This window comes from Oreochromis aureus, linkage group 20 (genome assembly GCF_013358895.1).
Source record: "Oreochromis aureus strain Israel breed Guangdong linkage group 20, ZZ_aureus, whole genome shotgun sequence".
In the NCBI taxonomy this organism is placed as follows: domain Eukaryota; kingdom Metazoa; phylum Chordata; class Actinopteri; order Cichliformes; family Cichlidae; genus Oreochromis; species Oreochromis aureus.
Genome location: NC_052961.1, coordinates 17,390,279 through 17,409,973, shown reverse-complemented (window position 1 = coordinate 17,409,973; position 19,695 = coordinate 17,390,279). Strand labels below are relative to the sequence as shown.

Below are 19,695 nucleotides of genomic sequence, written 5' to 3'. Positions count from 1 at the left end.
CACATTCTTAAATGAAAGCAGAAGATAAAACCCATGTGTTTAACAGGATGAACATTTAATAGAACGAATTAAGATATACACTCTCCTGTTTACTGCACTGTAATTACATCTATAGAAGTGTCTGTCTATACTAGCCAATGTGCAATGCCTGAAAAGAAGTTATAGAAAATAACCCTATGGTTCATATCATATTTTTATTTTGTCATATGAAGGACACGGGCCCTATTCTCATTTTTATGACGGGATGTTTATGGAAGCAATCAGAGACAAAAAAGGCAAAGAATTCAATGGGAAATGGGAGGTAAGAGTTTGAAGTAATAATGGAAACACATAAAACTTACAAGAATAAATGAATTAAACCACAGTAATCAGTTATCTGAGCTTTAGAGGTAACTGGTTCTAAACTTTGCAGGAATCTGTACTCCGGTGTTATGGTTCCAAGTTTCTGCTTGAGTTGTACTTCCCTTATAATTGTTTTGATTGCCTGCACCTTTATTTAGTTTCTCCTAGCTATCTCTCTTCCTTAATCGCCCTCTGTCTATAAATTCAGAGGTTGCAGGATCACCTGATCCGATGTCATACAGCTAGGCTGCTAGGGGCATCCCATGATATACTGAATGTTTCTTCATCACTCACCTTATTTTCACTGTGTTTATACACCACTCTGCATTTTATCATTACTATTAATCCCTGGCTCTCTTCTAAAGTGTATCTTTTTCCCAGTCTTCCTCCTCCCACCCCAAAACTGGATCCGGCAGATGACCTAGACATGACCTAATCATAAGACCTAGTCATGACCCTTCTACTTTTCTACTGAGACAAGTTTCCTAGGCATGTGAAAAGTAGCCTTGTGCATCTTGACCATGTTTGGCTTCACACACAAAACCTAGGCAGTTTTATCCACAGAAAACATAATCCAAACTAAATATAATTCCCAGCTAATCAGTGAGCACCTCATGTGTATGAGGATGTGCCTGACTCCATTCAAGCCCAGGTTTAAAATCCTGGCAGGAGAATTCACGCACTGAGCAAAAAAGTGAGGGAGTTGATTACATATGGAGAGAAATTTGCCTCAAAAGTGTTGCAATCCATACAATATGATCCACAATCCACACAAAAATATGAAGCAGTACATCCAAATCTACATAAATACTGATCATATACCAGAAAAATACAAGGCAGGAGGATCAACCAGCTGTACTCCACTGAACCATCCAAGACGTACTTTCAGTGGCAGGGGAACAGTATGAGAACAGCACCACCAAGGCTGGAGACGGACAAATACTGGAAGAGCATGGGAGAAGGATGCAACACATAACAGCAATGCTCGGTGGCTACTGGATCTAATGGCAGATCACAGCAACCTCCCTGAACAGGGCCCAGTAACCATCACAGTGGCAGACGTCCAAGAAAGCGTCTCCAGTATGAAGAGCTGGACAGCGCCAGACCCCAACATGGTTCATGCCTACTGGCTAAAGAAGCTGACTGCACTCCATGAGCGTCTGGCAGCACAAATGAACAGGCTGGATGGATGAAGCACACCCAGAATCGCTAACTGAAGGCCAGTTACTCCTGATCCCAAAGGACCCCCAAAAGGAACCAGTCCCATCCAACTACATGCCAATAACCTGCCTCAGTACCAAAAGGAAGCTCCCGCCAGGCATCGTTGCAGTTAAAATGAACAGGCACATGGCTCAATACATAAGCAGGGCACAGAAATGAATTGACAAGAATACCAGAGGAGCAAAACACCAGCTACTGGTGGTGTATCACTTTGAATTCTATTATACATTGACTTTGTAAAGCAAAGTGGGACTGTGTTTTAAATATAACAAAAAAAAAAAATTGCCCCCACTAAAACACCCACCTGTGTATTCTTGCAGCATGAGGATGCCTCTATTGAAATGTTTAATCACCTACTGGACAACACAGATGGCCTGAAGGACATGATGAGGAAGTCTGGACTGAAAATAGAAGGCGACGATAAAACTGACCTGAAGTTCATTGAGGAACTGATCAGAGGACCTCCGAGGGTCAGTTGGGTGAATTAAGTATTGTCTTTGCTACACAAGTGAGTGTCTAATGTTTCTCGTCTGGCTTTGTCTCCACAGTGGCCGTATAAAGGTCGAGATGAGAAAAAATCCTTTCTCTATGAAATTGTGTCAAACAAGGAAACTGGGATTGATGTTGACAAGTTTGACTACTTTGCCAGGTGAAGCTTACTTTACGAAAGAAAAATTCACTTTTTCATGCAATATGCAAAACTGCTTTGTAGGTTTTTCTGTTTACAGATAGTTAGATTTACTATCTGAAGCAGACTTGGTGGGGTTTCTTGTGGGGGCAATGTTTCAATGTTTCCTCTCTCCCATCTCAGGGACTGCAAACAGCTGGGCATTCCCAACAGCTTTGACCATCAGCGCTTCATCATGTTTGCCAGGGTGTGTGATGTGGAGGAGGATGGGCGGAAACACATTTGCTCTAGAGACAAGGTATTGACCTCTGCTTTTTTTAAAATCAATTTTTAAGAAGAAATTATTTTACCTGACTGGCAATGACTAAACTTTGCTGTTAACAGGAAATAGAAAATCTGTATGACATATTCCACACAAGGCTGTCTATCCACAGAAGAGCCTGCCAGCACAAGATAAAAATGGCTGTAGAAATTATGTGAGTACCTACAGTTCCATTCTTAATACTACCCAGAATTTAGCTTTATCTGCAGTTTTGCCTCTGAAGTCATATGTTTGGTCATTATATATCCAGGATCAAAGATGCCCTCTTACTAGTAGATGACCACCCAGACTTCAAAATTAAAAGTTCAAAAGGGAAGATGCTTTCTCTCTCTGAAGCCAAAGATGACATGGAGGCATACATAAAGCTGACAGGTAGTGGCTTCAATCTGTGTGGATAAATTATAAATTGTCTTTGCATGCACTTTTTTTTAAACTGTAACAGTTTTTATTTTTCTCATTCAGTTTATTTCAGATAAACCATCTTCAAATACAAATACAAATTGTTAAAGATTGTGGACAACACTCAAACAGAACTATGTCCCTTCTGACTGACATTCATTATATTTAGTAATGTTTGCTATAATAATTCAGTTACGGTTTTTTGTGATACAAATTTATGTAAAAGAATTGTAAGACCCTACTGATGAATTTGTGAGCTGTTTCGTGTTTGAACTTACTTATCTTCCAATTTATCTGTTTACTCTGTAGATCATGTGATTGAAAGAATACTCCACCCCAAGGAAGAAAGGAAGGAAGAAGAAAAATTGAAGGAGGCAACAAAGATTCTACAGAGGGTCGTGAAACGGGACCTGTACCGCTGTGTGGGTCAAGCCAGGGTATGCAGTTTTTATGTGCCTGTATTACAAGTGCATATTTCTATCACAAGAATAACTCTGATAAATTAATCCCAATCCCCAAATCAAAGGTGAGAACTACAGACTTTATTTGCATGTGCTGTGTTCTTTTTTATGCCTCTACATGAGACAAATTTGGCTGTGTAATGTGTCATTTTTGTGTTGCTGTCCCTGATGTCAGGCTTCTCCCAGATAGGTTTTCTGATGAGATACTTAGGGTTTACTGGAATATCCATGAATACAAGGAAAAGAGAGAGAAGTTTACAGAACCATTTACATTTGGACAAAAGGCCAGAATGCACAGAAATTGCTGCTTACACCAAAAAAAGCCATGTCATGTAAGACAGTCTAAATCGTCATCAGAGGATGAAGCACTGGCTGTCTCAGACATGCCTGAGCTTCTTTCGTGCAGTCTTGTAGTTTTCGATGATTCGTCAACAAAACCTACAATATTATTTTCCTTAGTTGAACCTGGGCAAGCATGGGTTGGGGGGGGAAACTAATAAGTTCATCATAACCAAGCTGCTGCTAGGGAACAAAACAAAAAACAAAATCAGTTGTCAAGGTGTGCTGGGTCGCAGGGAGCATGAGGACCCAAATGTAGGACTCCTAACACAACATAATGAACGAAAAGAGGCAGCTTTATTGCTGGATATGTAGAGCACAAGCTAAATACAAAATTCGGAAACTAGAAAGTAAAACTTGGAACAGGGAGTGATAGACGGAACCGAGGAGCACCGAGCAAACACACAGCGACACGACAATGAGCAGAGGGAAACAGACGGCTTAAATACACAAAGGATGACGAGGGAATGAGACACAGGAGGGTGACACAGCTGGGACTAATCAGACACAACAACAGGGAGGAAGCAAAACTGAATACATGAAACATGCATGAGACTGTCAAAGTAAAACAGGAAACAAAAGAAACACACTAAGACTCGGACTGACTGAACATTTATAACAGAGGGTGCAAGAGACATGACTGGGAAACAGCTGAAACAAACACAGAGGCAGAACTAAACATGCATGAGAGACATGACAGACTATACATGAGACATGGACACAGGGAAGGCAAGAGAACAGAACCAAAAATAATATTAAATCAAAGAATATGAATTAATCAAAACATAAACACTGGGTCACAGACCCAATACCATGAGATCAGCCTTAGAGGTTGATGATAGCATGTGGTGTGTGCTATTCTGACACTACCTTATCACACAGCCCTATGGGAACAAGGAAGGCATAAAATATAACTTTCCATGTATGCACTAAAACACCAAGCTGTAAATGAATATTTATTATGAAAAAAGTTTTGGAACAGCTCAAATTTGGTGGATGACAAAAATTCTGTTTGAAATAGAGAAATTGAGTAAAAATAGAGTCTCTTTAAAAAAATTTTAGTTTCATGTAATTGTGCTTTCTGTGTGATTTCTGCACTGAATAAATCCTTTTTTCTTTCCACTCTTTCTCAATTCAAGAAAAAAGAAGGAAGAGAAAAATGGAAGGTAAGAAAGAGAACGGCTTATAAAACAAAATTAACAAAATAATAATAATAACACACATGTTCTCATCTCCATCCTTCAGGAATTCAAGGAAAATTTGAGAGAAGAACTGTGTAAACAGTTTCCTGAGTGTGGGAAAAAAGATTTTGAAGTTATTGTGAGTTTTACTAATCCATCAAACATTTCTTAAATGTTCAATTTATTTAAAATATGTGTCCAACTGGGCAATTATTTGCATGTGAATATAAACGCAGGTTTCTCTGTAACATTTGATTTTAGGATGTCCCTTTTGACTATGGGATGAAAAATAAGGACCCCCTCAGAAAAGCATATTTCTATCGCAAGGATAACCCAGATAAAGGAGAACCAATCCCCAAATCAAAGGTGAGAACTACATCCTTTATTTCAATGAGCCATGTGTTCTTTTTTTAGGTATCTCCATAAGACAACTTTGGCTGTGTATTATGTTGCTGTCTGTGATGTCAGGTGTCCAGGCTTCTCCTTGATTGTTTTTCTGATGAGATGTTTCGGGTTTACTGGAAGAACCATGAAAACCTAGAAGGGGAAGAGAGAGATGAGAAAGAAAAGGAAATGAAAGAAGTCTTCAAAAAATGGTGCAAGGACAATGGCCTTGAGGTACTACTTTATTCTATTTTATTGCATTGATTGGCATTGTTGTAGCAAATCCACTTAGCCAAGAAAATGGACAGGACATCAGTTATACACATGATAGTCTTTTGATGAGACCTTAGAAAAAGCGTGCACCACACAAAAAACTGTCCAACATCAGAGCAAAATATTAACAGCTCTCAATAAATCTGTTACTGGCAATAAAACACTTACAAAATAACTGAAAACATGCTGTTATCAAATCAAATAGACTGCAGTAGTTACAACAGGCATTACTATATAATAAGTAAATGATGTGAGTGCAAGCAGGAAAGCTGCAGTTAAAAACTGTCTATCTTGTTAAAGACCTGAGATCAGATTACACTTTATAACTCTGACATGTTAGTGGGACTAATAAGCTTTATTTATAAATACAGATTGTAGAAGAGAGATGATGACCATGACACCGACACCAGTGCTGCTGGTCAAGCAACTCCAGGAAATGACCAGTCGATCTGAACATGTGAAAGATTCAAATATCACGTTATTGTGTGACTTTAGGGACTGTAGGGAGTTTTATATTTTTAATATTAAGCTGGTTTGAATGAATTAATGTAGTTTGGGTATTTTAAATGTTTAAATGTTAAATTCCATTATTTCATTTAAATCTTAACTATATGATTTAGTCTAGATATTAAATGTTATCAGAATATTAAAAATCGAATGACTTTTAATCAGTTTTTTGTCAGTGATACAAACTGATACAAACTACTTCCTTCAACATGTATTAATATGAAATAAGCTCTTGATAAACTAAAATTAATCATTTATTTTACTGTTTCGACTACATATTGCACATTTTCACAAGAATCAAACTAAATAGATCACCTGGTTTCAATACATGCAGTTTTGTTCTGAATTACTCATTGTGTGGAAATTCATTATTTATATCAGGTCATCGCTAAATTAAATCTACAAAAGGTTTGAATCTTTCAGCTTTTTTCTTGTTCCAATTTGTTTCCTGCTGATTTCTCGTAAATTCAAAATAAAGCTCTTTTTCTCTTGTGTTTTGTGTCATTGTGAAGTTACAGTTCTTTCAACTTAACATTTATCACATTGTCCATCTCTCGGTGGCTGCTGCCGGAAAAAGATAACCAGAATGCAAAACCTCAGCTGTCTCAGAATTTTCTTGTTCTCAATTTTTAAACTACATCATATAGCCAAACAATGTATTACAAAGTAACATGTAACAGTTGTTGAAATGTTAGTATTTGAACACCAGGCGGAGCTCTTGTAATGATAATGTAATTAACGCATTTTATTTTGTATGTTTTATTTTTATGTTGAGCATGTTCACATTTTCCATTTTGCATACCGGATTGATGTACTGTTAATTTGATACATGAAAAATAACCGGTTAATTTTGTAAGTTTAAGGTAAGGGCAGAGGTCACTTCCTGTTTTGAGAAAAATGGTCAGAGAAGCTGCTCATGGTGACGGTCTAGCCGTGTAAAAGTCAAGCTAAAGAAGAAATAACAAGTCCTAAGTTCCAAATAAACCGGTTTGTCTACTTGCAGGCCAAAGTGGTATGTTTGTTTGTATTTTGTGAATTTTATATTGCAATTTGTTTTAATGCTGAAATATAATTTTCTTGTACATTTGTATTCACCAGTGCTACGGTGTACCTGTGTACGTTAAGAGAAGCACAGTAAACATCAGTAAAGAAGAACTCTCGTGTCTCTCGTGCAAGTGTACAAGCCGGCATATAACACATTACAAAGTTACATGTAACCCCGTTAAATACATCTGAATCAGAGTCTGAAGACAATGAAGAGAGGAGGAGGCTCTTTGCTGGCTGGTACTAAACAGTTCAAGAAAGTAATTATTACACAATAACTGTCAACTATAGAGCTTTTTGAAGAAACAGTAACAATAAGTTAAAAAATAGTTTTATTTACCTGTATGGCTCAAGGACAGTCGCCAGTTTTTGGAGTTTTACCTGCTCTGATGGAGTTAAAATGACTAGCTTGTGCTTTTGTTTGTCTCAGCAGCAAAAAAAGCCTCTTGATTCTTTAGTAGACAAGAAACAATATCCAGCGTTGAATTCCACCGTGTGGAAACATCCTGTATGAATGGCTCTCTCAGTCTTGTGTGCTCCTGGTGTAGTTCCTCCATATTAGCAGGGCTGTCTGTAATGCATCAAATTTGGTTTGTTTTTCAGTGTCATAAAGCTGTTAAATTTTACTTGAAATATTCTTTCGGCACAGCAGTTGGAAAGTTGGATCACTTGACGCTAACTGTAGTATGATACTTGAGTCAAGGTGGAGGACACACTCTACGGCTATGAAAATGACTCACATGTCACGCTTCCTCACAGCACAACAATCACACTATCTGATGACAACTGGCAGCCTTAAAAGGAACCCCGGCTATTAAGACATGTTTGCACTAAAATATATATTGCGCTTTTAATAATCTATATGTGGTATTAAAATACGCCAAATGTTTTCCTTTTAAGCACATTTTATATATAACTGATTTACCATTAGGCCGCCATTGTTATATACTTCTCAATGCATTCTGGGTAGTGATGTCATGTGGTTGCACCGCATTAAGTTCACAGTTAGCAGCGCACTGGAAATGACTTCTGTTCAACCTTTCCAGTTTGAATGAGAGCAAACTGAGAGAGAGGATGAAAATAGTCAACCAGTATCTAGTTTAGATGAAGATGAAAACCAGATGAAGATGATGAGGGAAAACTACTGGTGTTTTTGCGGCAACAGCTTGCCAATGGCAATGGTGACTGAGAGCGTTTGTTTTAAGGAGCTCATCTAACAATCTCGCCAGATTAGCAGACCCTAACACTCTCATATCAAAATTTGATCTTTTATAGCCATCGCCCACCTGCCTGTTATAGTTTGTTTATACATGTTATGTCACTGTTGTCACTGTTGTGTGTCAAACAAAATGAATGTTAGTGACATTTGTACTTAAGTTGAGTGTACATCTTTTTATTTGTAATGATGCAAAAAACTTGTGTTTGAAAAATAATTTGGGTAGTCTTTCTTGTGGAGCCATAATATGTGTCAGGTTCACTCTCATGTCGATGTCTCGGGTTGAGTCCAACACAGCAGAGAGAACATCTACCATCATAGCTGCCATGTAGCGATAGTCTTTTCCAACAGTCACTGGTCTGGCTCTGAATGTCTTGTGGACTTGAAATTTTGAACTTGGGTTCAACAACACTTTCCCCATCTTGATAAACAACCTGTTCAAAAATCATAAATATGAAAGTATATTTAATACAAAATTCCCAGCGTCACATAGGGGTGAGCGATAAGGCAAAAATATAATATCACAATTTTAATATCACAATTTTGTTTTCATCACCATTTTAGTTGAGTTTGTAACTTTTGTCATACTCAGAAGACTACTGCTATCTGTGTCTTCATAAAACCTTTTTAGCTACAAATTTAATGTTCATCATAATACTACATCTTATTTATTTTACTTATTTTAATAATAATAATGATGATAATAATAATAATAATAACAACAACAACAACAGAATAAAACACATAACAGAACAGTGACAAAGTGAAGAACAATAAAAACACAAGCACATGATAAAATTAACAAACAGTGGGTTCACAGTGAATATGCAGATTTCAACAGATGGATTTTGAGTTGAGATTTAAACTAGGTGAGAGAAGCAATGTGGGGGTAGAGAGTTCCACAGCCTGGGAGCAGAGTAGCTAAAAGCTTTGCCTCCCATTGTGGTGAGGCGGAAAGAAGGCAGTGAGCTGGATAGAAGAAGAGGATCGAAGTGAGCGGGCAGAAGAGGTAGTGCTTAACAGATCAGAAAGGTAAGGAGGAGCAACATAATGAATGGTCTTAAAGGAGAGCAGAAGAAGTTTGTATATTATCCAGAATTTCACAGGGAGCCAGTGAAGTTCCTGAAGACAAGGGGTGATGTGCTGTTAGGAGGGGGTTCTCGTAATGATGCGGGCAGTGGAGTTTTGAACCAGTTGAAGCTTATGGAAGGATTTTGGGGAAGACTATGCAAGAGAGAATTACAGTAGTCGAGGCAGGAGGTAGCAAGAATGAACAAGAATGGACGTAGACTAGGTGGAAAGAGAGGACGTAATCTTTTAATGTTCCGTAGATGGAAATAGGCAGAACGGGTGAGATATTTGATGTAAGATTTAAAGGATAGTGAACTGTCTAGGATGACACCAAGGCTCTTAACTTGAGGTGAAGGGAAAACTGGAGTTATCAATAGTAAGTGAGAAATTATTTGCCTTCAATAGGTTGGATTTAGTGCTGATAAGAAGGATTTTAGTTTTATTCTCATTAAGCTTAAGAAAATTAGAACTGAAACAGGATTTTAATTCAGATAAGCATTTTGTAAAAGGAGAAGGTGGGAGGGAGTAATCAATATCAGTTGTATCTTGCCAATATAAGATTAGAGACTATATAAGTGAAAAAAAGTAAATCTTTGTCTAGTGTTTTTGTGTTAATGCACTTTGTCAGATGATCAAGGTCTTTCAAAAGCCGTTTGTCTGTCACAATCTGCACGAGTGCATCTCTGGACTGTGTCATCAAGGGGGTTATGGGCACATTGGTGATAATGTCTGTGTCCCCCATCATATTTGTTTTCAAGATTTTCTTATTTAATCACTAGTGTACATATATTTATATTTATAGATACATATATATTTAGTCATCTTTTCTCTTTTACCACGTCTCTCTAATATTTTGCTCTTTACTATTTTTCTATTTTTTTTTTATTATTTTATTTTATTTTACTATATTTTCTTCTACTGTACCATGCTGCTGAGTGACTGCTGCTCGTCAAACACATTTCATTGCAATGTTGACCCTGTGCTAACTTGCATATGACAAATAAAACTGAAACTCAACTGAACTTACTCTCCGGTAACTAACCTTTCCTAATACACGTTCAACGACTTTCATGCAGCACAACCAAAACAGTAACATTGTAACAGAGATCCTGAACACATCACAATAAAATATCATACGATATAATCACACACAACACACACACACACATACTTTGAACCCACACTGAAGTGTTTTTATATATGAGAAAGCATGTAACCTATGTAGTTATAAGCCACTTGCTGTATAAGATTTAATAATTAGGATTAATGTGTGACCTTTGACCGTGTCATGACCTGTTGTGATAAGCCAGAGCAAGGGGTAGTCGGAGTCCTGACTGGCCTTTGGCCAAGACCTTGGCCGCTACCTGACCCCTGCAGCTGTGTTGGGCGCGTGGGAAAATTACCCAGCAGCAGGGGGCGGGGATACTGGTCCCTATATTAGGGGACCAGAGGACACTCCCAGAGCTCTTTTCCTCCTGCTGCTGCTACCTGTCCGTCTCTGTGTTGCTCTGCTGTCTGTGCTTAAGGCTGTACACCCTGGGGTTTTGCTTTGCTTGCTTTCTGCTATGTAATTCTCTTGCTAAATGTCTGTATGTATTTTTCCTGCTGTTCATATGATTCAGAATAGAATAGAATAGAATAGAATAGAATAGCCTTTATTGTCATTGTACAGGGTACAACGAAATTGGAGTGCCACTCCCTTGGTGCAAAAATACAATAATAAATATAAATGTAAAATATAAAAGGTGCAATAAAACAAACAATAGTAAGTACAACATATACAGGATAGCAGCATTAATATAATGACAGTAAGAATAGCAGCATAATAATTGACGGTGACAGTATGGAGTAGCTAAGCAGTTTCAATTGTTTTGTGCTTATTTACTACGGTGATAGCTCTGGGAAAGAAGCTATCCCTGAATCTGTTTGTCCTGGTTTTATGTGACCTGTACCGTCGGCCTGATGGTAATAGTTCAAACACTTGATTGCTGGGGTGAGAGTAGTCCTTGATGATATTGCCAGCTCTGCTGAGGTACCGAGAGTTTGCAATGACCTCCAGGCTGGGCAGAGAACAACCAGTGATCTTCTGGGCTGTGTTGATGACCCTCTGCAGTGCTTTCCTGTCTGCAGCTGAGCACCCTGCATACCATGTTGTTAGGATGCTCTCTATGGTGGCTCTGTAGAATGTCACCAGCAGCCTCTCCTCCAGGTTGTTCCTCCTGAGCACTCTCAGAAAGTGGAGACGCTGCTGGGCCTTTTTTACCACCGCCGTGGTATTTGCAGTCCAGGAGAGATCATCAGAGATCTGCACGCCCAGAAACCTCATGGAGTGCACCCTCTCCACACAGCTCCCGTGAATGTACAGTGGGGCCGGGTCTGCTCTGCCCTTCCTGAAGTCGAAGATAAGTTCTTTAGTTTTCGTGGTGTTCAGTTGGAGGTTATTAACTGAACACCACTCAGTCAGTCTGTTGACCTCATCTCTGTAGTCCGACTCATCTCAGTGTATTACACTCTGTTCTAAGAATTCTACTCTTTTACAGAGCATCTTTTTGAGTGTCTTGATTTTAATTGGATCTCCACATCGTTGGTGGGAGAAGGTTATCAGGATGGCTTCAAAAATTGGCGACCACAAACCCTGCCAATACAATAGTAATACTGGAAAAACTGCTGGAAGCTGTGATCATATGCCTGTCCATACCTGACGTGAAAACATCCATTCTACACTGAAAGTTTTCTTCCCTCACAAATGTGCTGCTGAAGATCTTATTATGTGTCCCTGAATAAAAACATAATTTTATGATCAAAAAAGGAAACACTGAAATCTTAATTTTGTTTCTTTAGGGTTTCACACCCCCTTTCTTTTGGACCCCATTCTTGATGGCTGTTGTGTACAGTTTCTTTCATCCTAAACTGTGTAGGTAGTTCTTCAAAATGTCATTTCACCAAAGACAAACGAGGCTCCCTTTCTCTGAAACAACGAGACTCCCTCGTTATGTGATTCAAGCTGTTGAAAACACATTACAGAATTACAGGAAGTGTTTCACATGATCTGGGTCTGAGGTGATTCCGAGGAGCTTGCAAGCACATTATGGAGCCACTAAAAATGCTAAAATTATTTTGTGAGCATTTTGTGAGCACCTGACATAATTTCACATAATATCATCCAATGATAACATCCATCATCAATCTCAGAGAGGATGGCTAGTTTCATAAACACACACACACACACACACACACACACACGGGACCTCATACGGGTATTCTTCAATTCATACATGGTTATGTTCACATACTCACTGATATATCACAGCAGGGCTGTTGTACAGTGGATGACCAGCAGATGTCAGTATTTCCAAATGAGCTGTTGAACGGGGCTTCGTGTGATCTGCGTTTTGGCGAAGCAATTCGACATATTCACGGGGCTTTATCACAGCATCACTGGTACTGTAGTTAGTGTAATGACACACGATTACAGAATAAGCATGTGAAACACATTCAGTCACATCAGACTACAGCAAAACAAATACAACAACAACAACAACAAAAGATCACGTGAAGGTTTCCACTGTGAAAGGAAGAAAAACTTCGTCGTCACTCGGGAGATCCGGGAGTGCTTCACTACTATTGTTTAGTTTATAAGCAGATTTGGTAAGTCAAACTTTTTTCACGTTTTCCTCTCAAGGTGTTTATTCATCTCGTATACCTGTTTTTAAGAAACTCTCATGTAGCTTTGGGTTTATGTCCAGGCTCAGTGGGCTTTATAAAAGAGCCTTTTCTTGTATTTTAAGTGATTTCATGTTTGTATGCCAGCTTTACTCACAGGAGTGTTCCCAGATTAATTTATCAAACCTCCGAATTGTGCAAAGTTGTTTTTATAAACAGTTTTATATATTAGACTGAATACATGTCATACTGTTACAGTGCTTAACACATTTATTAGACCAGCTGTCATTAAAAACAAGAAACCACAAATATTGTTTTTAAATTTGTCAAAAACTTGTTTAAGACTCAAAGTTAATGAAATCACTGAACTTAATTTATTTTTCTAAACCCATATTTTGGCCTTCACACTGGACTAGTTTGAGAATTCAAAAATTATCAAACATAACTTTCAATCACTGAAACATTTTTTTTTCTAAAGCAAATTAAATAACTGCTTTAATATTGTTTTCTACTTTTTTGTCTAATAGTAAATGTGAAAATTGTGGACAACAAAAGTAATTATATTGTATCATTAAAAATATCATTTTAATTAAGGACCTTATTTGGAAAAAAAATCATATTATCACAAGATTTAACATCTCTTTTTTCTAATTCATAAAGAAGTTAATGGTTGTGTGTCTCTGTCTTGGTTGATCAAGTCTGTATCAATACAAAAACACATCAATACAAACACTCAGGAACAGTACAGTATGGCATGAAGTAAAAACTGTTCAGTGGTGATTTTCAAGCAGTCTTTAAGTCCATAAGAAGTTGAGGCGTGTCCCGGTTTGTTCTATTTTGTTTGCCAGGATAATAATCTCATACATGCAGTGTTAAGTTAACTTTCTGCTTCTTAATTCAGATAAAACTGAGGTTATTGTACTCGGCCCTGAAAATCTTAGAAATATGGTATCTAAGCAGATTCTTACTCTGGATGGCATTACCTTGGCCTCCAGTAACGCTGTGAGGAACCTTGGAGTCATTTTTGACCAGGACATGTCCTTCAATGCACATATTAAACAAATATGTAAGACTGCTTTCTTCCATTTGCGCAACATCTCTAAAATTAGAAATATCCTGTCTCAGAGTGATGCTGAAAAACTAGTTCATGCATTTATTACTCCCAGGCTGGACTACTGTAATTCTTTATTATCAGGATGTCCTAAAACTCGCTGAAAAGCCTTCAGCTGATCCAAAATGCTGCAGCAAGAGTACTGACAGGGACTAGAAAGAGAGAGCATATTTCTCCTGTTTTGGCTTCCCTTCATTGGCTTCCTGTTAAATCCAGAATTGAATTCAAAATCCTGCTCCTCACATACAAGGTCTTAAATAATCAGGCCCCATCTTATCTTAATGACCTTGTAGTACCATATCACCCTATTAGAGCACTTCGCTCTCGCTCTGCAGGCCTACTTGTTGTTCCTACAGTATTTAAAAGTAGAATGGGAGGCAGAGCCTTCAGTTTTCAGGCCCCTCTTCTGTGGAACCAGCTTCCAGTTTGGATTCGGAGACAGACACTATCTCTACTTTCAAGATTAGGCTTAAAACTTTCCTTTTTGCTAAAGCATATAGTTAGGGCTGGACCAGGTGACCCTGAATCCTCCCTTAGTTATGCTGCAATAGACGTAGGCTGCCGGGGATTCCCATGATGCACTTAGTTTTTCCCTTCCAGTCACCTTTCTCACTCACTATGTGTTAATAGACCTCTCTGCATCGAATCATATCTGTTATTAACCTCTGTCTCTCTTCCACAGCATGTCTTTATCCTGTTTTCCTTCTTTCACCCCAACCGGTCGCAGCAGATGGCCGCCCCTCCCTGAGCCTGGTTCTGCCGGAGGTTTCTTCCTGTTAAAAGGGAGTTTTCCTTCCCACTGTCGCCAAAGTGCTTGCTCATAGGGGTCATATGATTGTTGGGTTTTTCTCTATTTATTATTGTGCTATCTACTGTACAATATAAAGCGCCTTGAGGCGACTTTTGTTGTGATTTGGTGCTATATAAATAAAATTGAATTGAATTGAATTGAATTAAGCCAGTTAAGCCTGAGTGACTAACAATAATTACATCTTGGATATAGAAAGTTCACATTTTTAAACATAATAGATAAAAATACATTATATATAATAATGTACAACACAATCTTAAAATAGACCAGGAGCAATGCTTATGCTGTGAGGTTCCTGCCTCCATGTGATTATGTTATTAACCAGTTTATATACAATATATTATAACTTATCTATGAACAGGCAGAACATCCTCTCTTCCTCGCTGAGTTCATGTTTCTCATTATGTCACACATCAGTTCACCACGTCTCACACAGAATCACCACCAAGACACATCACAAATCCTGTCAATGATTCACTTAATGTTTAAACCACTGAATCAGATACTGAAGCAGTGACAGACTGAATGAAGCTTCGGATGTCACTGATCATGTGACTGTGGCCAGACAAACCAAGCCTTGACACGTGCTTCAGAAGCACTGTGTTGTTGTTTTGACACATGAGCTGGAGCTTCAGCTTCAAACAGACCATCATTGAAAGTGGAGGTCTTTCCTACAGAGAAAGAGAGTCAACAGCTTGTGTAATAGGCAGCTCAAAGAGCCACAGCTTCTAGCACAGATTTAATATTAGTTGCAGTAAGCAAGACTTTGAGTTGGAGGTTTTACAGATCTGTTTGCAGCAAGAAAACCATAACTATGACATCAAAACAAGAAAAAGAGGTATACCTAGGCCACGACATGCCCCCATTGGACTGCTGAATACTGGAAGTTGTTATGGACTGATGAATCAAAATTTGAAATCTTTGGTTCATCATGAAGGATTTTTGCGCGCTGTCGAGTAGGCAATAGGTTGGTTCCTTACTCTGTGGCATCAAATGTCAAACATTAAGGAGGAAGAATGATGGTTTGGGTCTTTTTGTTGGATACAGGTGACTTTTACAGAGTGAGAGGCATCCTGAACCAAAATGGCTACCATAGCATTCTGCAGTGGCCTCTGGTATGCATCTAGTTGGTCAGGGGTTCATCCTACAGTAAGATAATGACCCAAAACATAAGTCCAGGCTATTACAGATCTATCTTAGGAAAAAAGAACAAGAAGGCAAGCTTGACAACATGGAGTGGCCAGCACAGTCTCCAGACTTAAACCACATCAAGCTGGTTTGGAATGAACTGGACAGAAGAGTGAAAGCAAAGCAACCCAGAAGAGCCACACATTTATGCAACAGTTAGGAAGACCTTTCTGAAGAATATTTGGCTTCTGATGTAGAAAGAAGGGCATGAACGCATTTACCTGTTATATCTGTTAAAAGCGGCTACTTTGATGAGTCAGAAGATTAGAAAACATTTGGTTTATAAATAGATTCTATGATTTTTTTTAACTTAAAAAGTTGGTTATTTGTTCTGTGCTTTCATTCAGAGAACAATAAGACACTGAAGTGTCAGAATTTCAATGAAAAACTTGGAGAAATGGGGAGTTCTCACACTTGACCGGTATTGTAATGTCACAAATACATTTTCATTGACTGTTTCCTTTTATATGCAGAAAGCATGATGTGCAAAACTGTAATCTTTGGTCATTTAAACATTTACAGCACTATGGAGAAGCACTTGAACATCAAAGATTTAAACAAGGTGATGTAACATGAAAGTATCTTATATAATATGGTCTTTGGTCTGTGGTCTAACTTACTGTTGTGATTAGCACTATATAAAAATGTGAATTCATAATATATGTGTATCAGATTTGTCTATGTAAGATATCATTTGATGATCTTTTTAGGGAAATCCCATCTTTATATTAAATTCACCTTAGACATAACGTCAGTAGGCTGGCCAGCTGCCAGTGCCTTGGTTAAAGGCAAGGTGACAGAAAATTTGGCATGAGGCACAGTGTTTACTCACCAAGAAGTGAGTGCTGAACGAAAATTTGAGACCAAGTCCTCCAAAACCCTCTTAGTTTGTCTATTTTTTGTTCCTTTCTCTTCACACAGGTGTTTAATGATCCCATCCATGGCCACATCGAGTTACATCCACTACTTGTCAAGATCATAGACACACCTCAGTTTCAGAGACTACGAAACATCAAGCAGCTTGGGGGCGGTTATTATGTTTTTCCAGGAGCATCGCACAACCGCTTTGAACACTCAATAGGGTATGTCCACTTGTTTACAGACAGATACACTAGTAATACTTTTCTTTCAGTGCTGCATGATGAAATGTGTGTGTGTGTGTGTGTGTGTGTGTGTGTGTGTGTGTGGCTTTTGGTGATACAGGGTGGGGCACTTAGCAGGAGAACTTGTAAAAACTCTGAAGCTGAAACAGCCAGAACTCGACATCAGTGAACGAGATGTCCTTTGTGTGCAAATTGCAGGTCTCTGTCATGACCTGGGTAAGTGCTGCACGTCTTTCACTCTAATAGCATCAAGTTTATAATACTAGCCAGTGTAAAATAAAACATGCTTGGTAAAATGAAAAAGGCAAATGGTCAGTGTGTGTGGGAACTATAACAGGAGCCATTTATTATTATTATTATTTTTTTTCATTTGTTTCTCCATGAAGGACATGGGCCCTTTTCCCATCTGTTTGATGGAATGTTCAACCCCGAAGCAGACCCAGAACATAAAGACTGGAAGGTACAAAAAGAAATATCTTTATGCTGTGAGCAATGTTCCCTCTAATTTTTCATGTGTCTGAGCGAACACACAAACTCCCTGAGCGGTCCCTTGGACCACTGTGAGCAACAGCAGACGTGTGCACTGTGGTCACGCCGGCATCGAATCCATCCAAGTTACATGGTTTATTAAAATAATCAAATTACAGCATTTACATTTATGTTAGACTACTTGTAATTAACTGCTTTAGCCCACTTACAATGAAAATGTAAAAAAATCTTGTTCATGACCTGTGTAGTTTGTTAACACTACTGGAAGTAAAAATAACTTGAACTCCAATTTTGAAAACACAACTTTCTTTTTTCTTTTTTTTTAATAAAGCTCTGACTTGTATTATGAGTATGAGTCTGTGGTCTGGGAGAGAGTCCTGTAACTCTGTCTGCAAAATTCAGTATATAATGACCAATGTTGGGCAATTAATTATATAGTTACTTCTTCAACAAAGTAACTGAGTTATGCAAACAACAAAGTTTTTTGCAGCTGTTTACCTAAAAATGCAGCCAAGGCGTTTTTTTTTAAATAAACATTTCAAACTATTTACAGAACAATCAGGTGTTCTGCATCAAATTTGATGCCACACAAATCATTTGTGCCACTCCAAAAAATAATTTCTGTCCACTGTGAGATAAAGGAGAACAACAGCCTGATACCTGCAGGCATGACAACAGGAGATGTATTGCTCCTGTAACACCTGTAGCACTCAGTAGTCGCCTCATTGTTCTGACACACACAACAAAACTATTGACTACACTACACACTAACTACACAAGATTTGCGCTAAACGTCGCAAATCTCTCGCATCTCAAAACACCGCCGTCACTCCTAAAACTTCCCCCCATTCCTAAGCAACTAAATGCCATGTTGCCATATCATTCTTTGATTGGTCGACATTTTTCTACCAATAGGAAAGGGTGGGGTTTTTTGGTTTTGTTTTTGCTCACAGGCGGAGAGTGCTTTCGAGCGCTTTCCTTATAAAACGCCGTTTTTACCGTTTCTTCCCGCAGTAAATATAAATAACGATAGTATTCAGGAAGAAAACCAAACATTGCAGATATTTTTATCATAACTCTGGTTTTACCTGGCCTATCAACACAATTTAAAAACTGGTATAAATTCCACACTTTTTCCGTCAATTGTTCCGTCTGTCCTGCTCACATCTCCAATGGTTGTACACGTTGTCTTCACTCCACATCGGCCACGCCGCTTTGCTAGCTAAAACACCGGTGTCGGCACATAAGGACGCTGTCATAGCCTGTCAACAAGGTTGATTAGCTGTGTATATACGAATGTGAATCGCATTATTGGCTGGACTATGGGATAAGGTGGCATCGTTCTAATCCCATACGGGAGCAGCCAGTCTTTTTGTGCGCAATGCAGATTTTCTGTGCGCAGAGACCGTGCCAGCAGTGCGCAATTGCACACGCGCGCAGCTTAGAGGGAACATTGGCTGTGAGATGCAACATAATGGCCACCCACAAAAATCTAATATATTTGAAAACACTGTCAGATGCTATATTGAGGAAATAAAGTAGACATGCCACTAAAAGATAGAAACAACACAGTGTTATCAATTGTCAGCACATCAGCCAAAAAACAAAAAATCTTATTAGGCTAAATCACAGCTGACAAGGAAAAATACTTGTCAAAGGATACATTTTAATGTGTCTGAGCAACTTTCTCTGTAACACAAATCATCTCAGTGGCAAAATGTGTTCTCTTGCAGTAATAACATTATTATTTGATGTTTTCTCAAACTCTGATTCTAAACTGATTCAGATTTTTTTAAATCAGTCAAAGCGTCTTTAATTTGCAAACGTAAACAAACATAATTTTCTGCTAGAAGGAGCCATACCACTGTTATGTCCACGCTCATCATGGAAGCAGGAATAAAGATTTTCTAACTCATAAAAGTTGAGAACCTCTGGTTAAAAC

General features: G+C 38.4%; 1 protein-coding gene across 6 annotated transcripts in view; it reads left to right on the top strand.

The window, feature by feature from the left end:
- The window catches only part of LOC116312538 (deoxynucleoside triphosphate triphosphohydrolase SAMHD1-like), a 116,974-nt gene that overhangs the window by 9,614 nt on the left and 87,665 nt on the right, over positions 1-19,695 (top strand). For 5 of the 6 annotated variants that reach the window (XR_005609576.1, XM_039604229.1, XM_039604230.1 and 2 more), the window contains exons 7-9: positions 213-301; positions 1,884-2,033; positions 2,112-2,212. Coding sequence is in view for 5 of the 6 variants with exons in the window: in XM_039604229.1 (XP_039460163.1) it covers positions 213-301; positions 1,884-2,033; positions 2,112-2,212 (340 nt within the window). In the remaining variant the exon portion in view is untranslated. Of the gene's footprint in view, positions 1-212; positions 302-1,883; positions 2,034-2,111; positions 2,213-2,374; positions 2,490-2,575; positions 2,668-2,763; positions 2,886-3,221; positions 3,350-4,851; positions 4,879-4,957; positions 5,033-5,154; positions 5,260-5,361; positions 5,630-19,695 lie in introns of those variants that run through there. The other variant, XM_039604227.1, reaches the window with a different exon arrangement.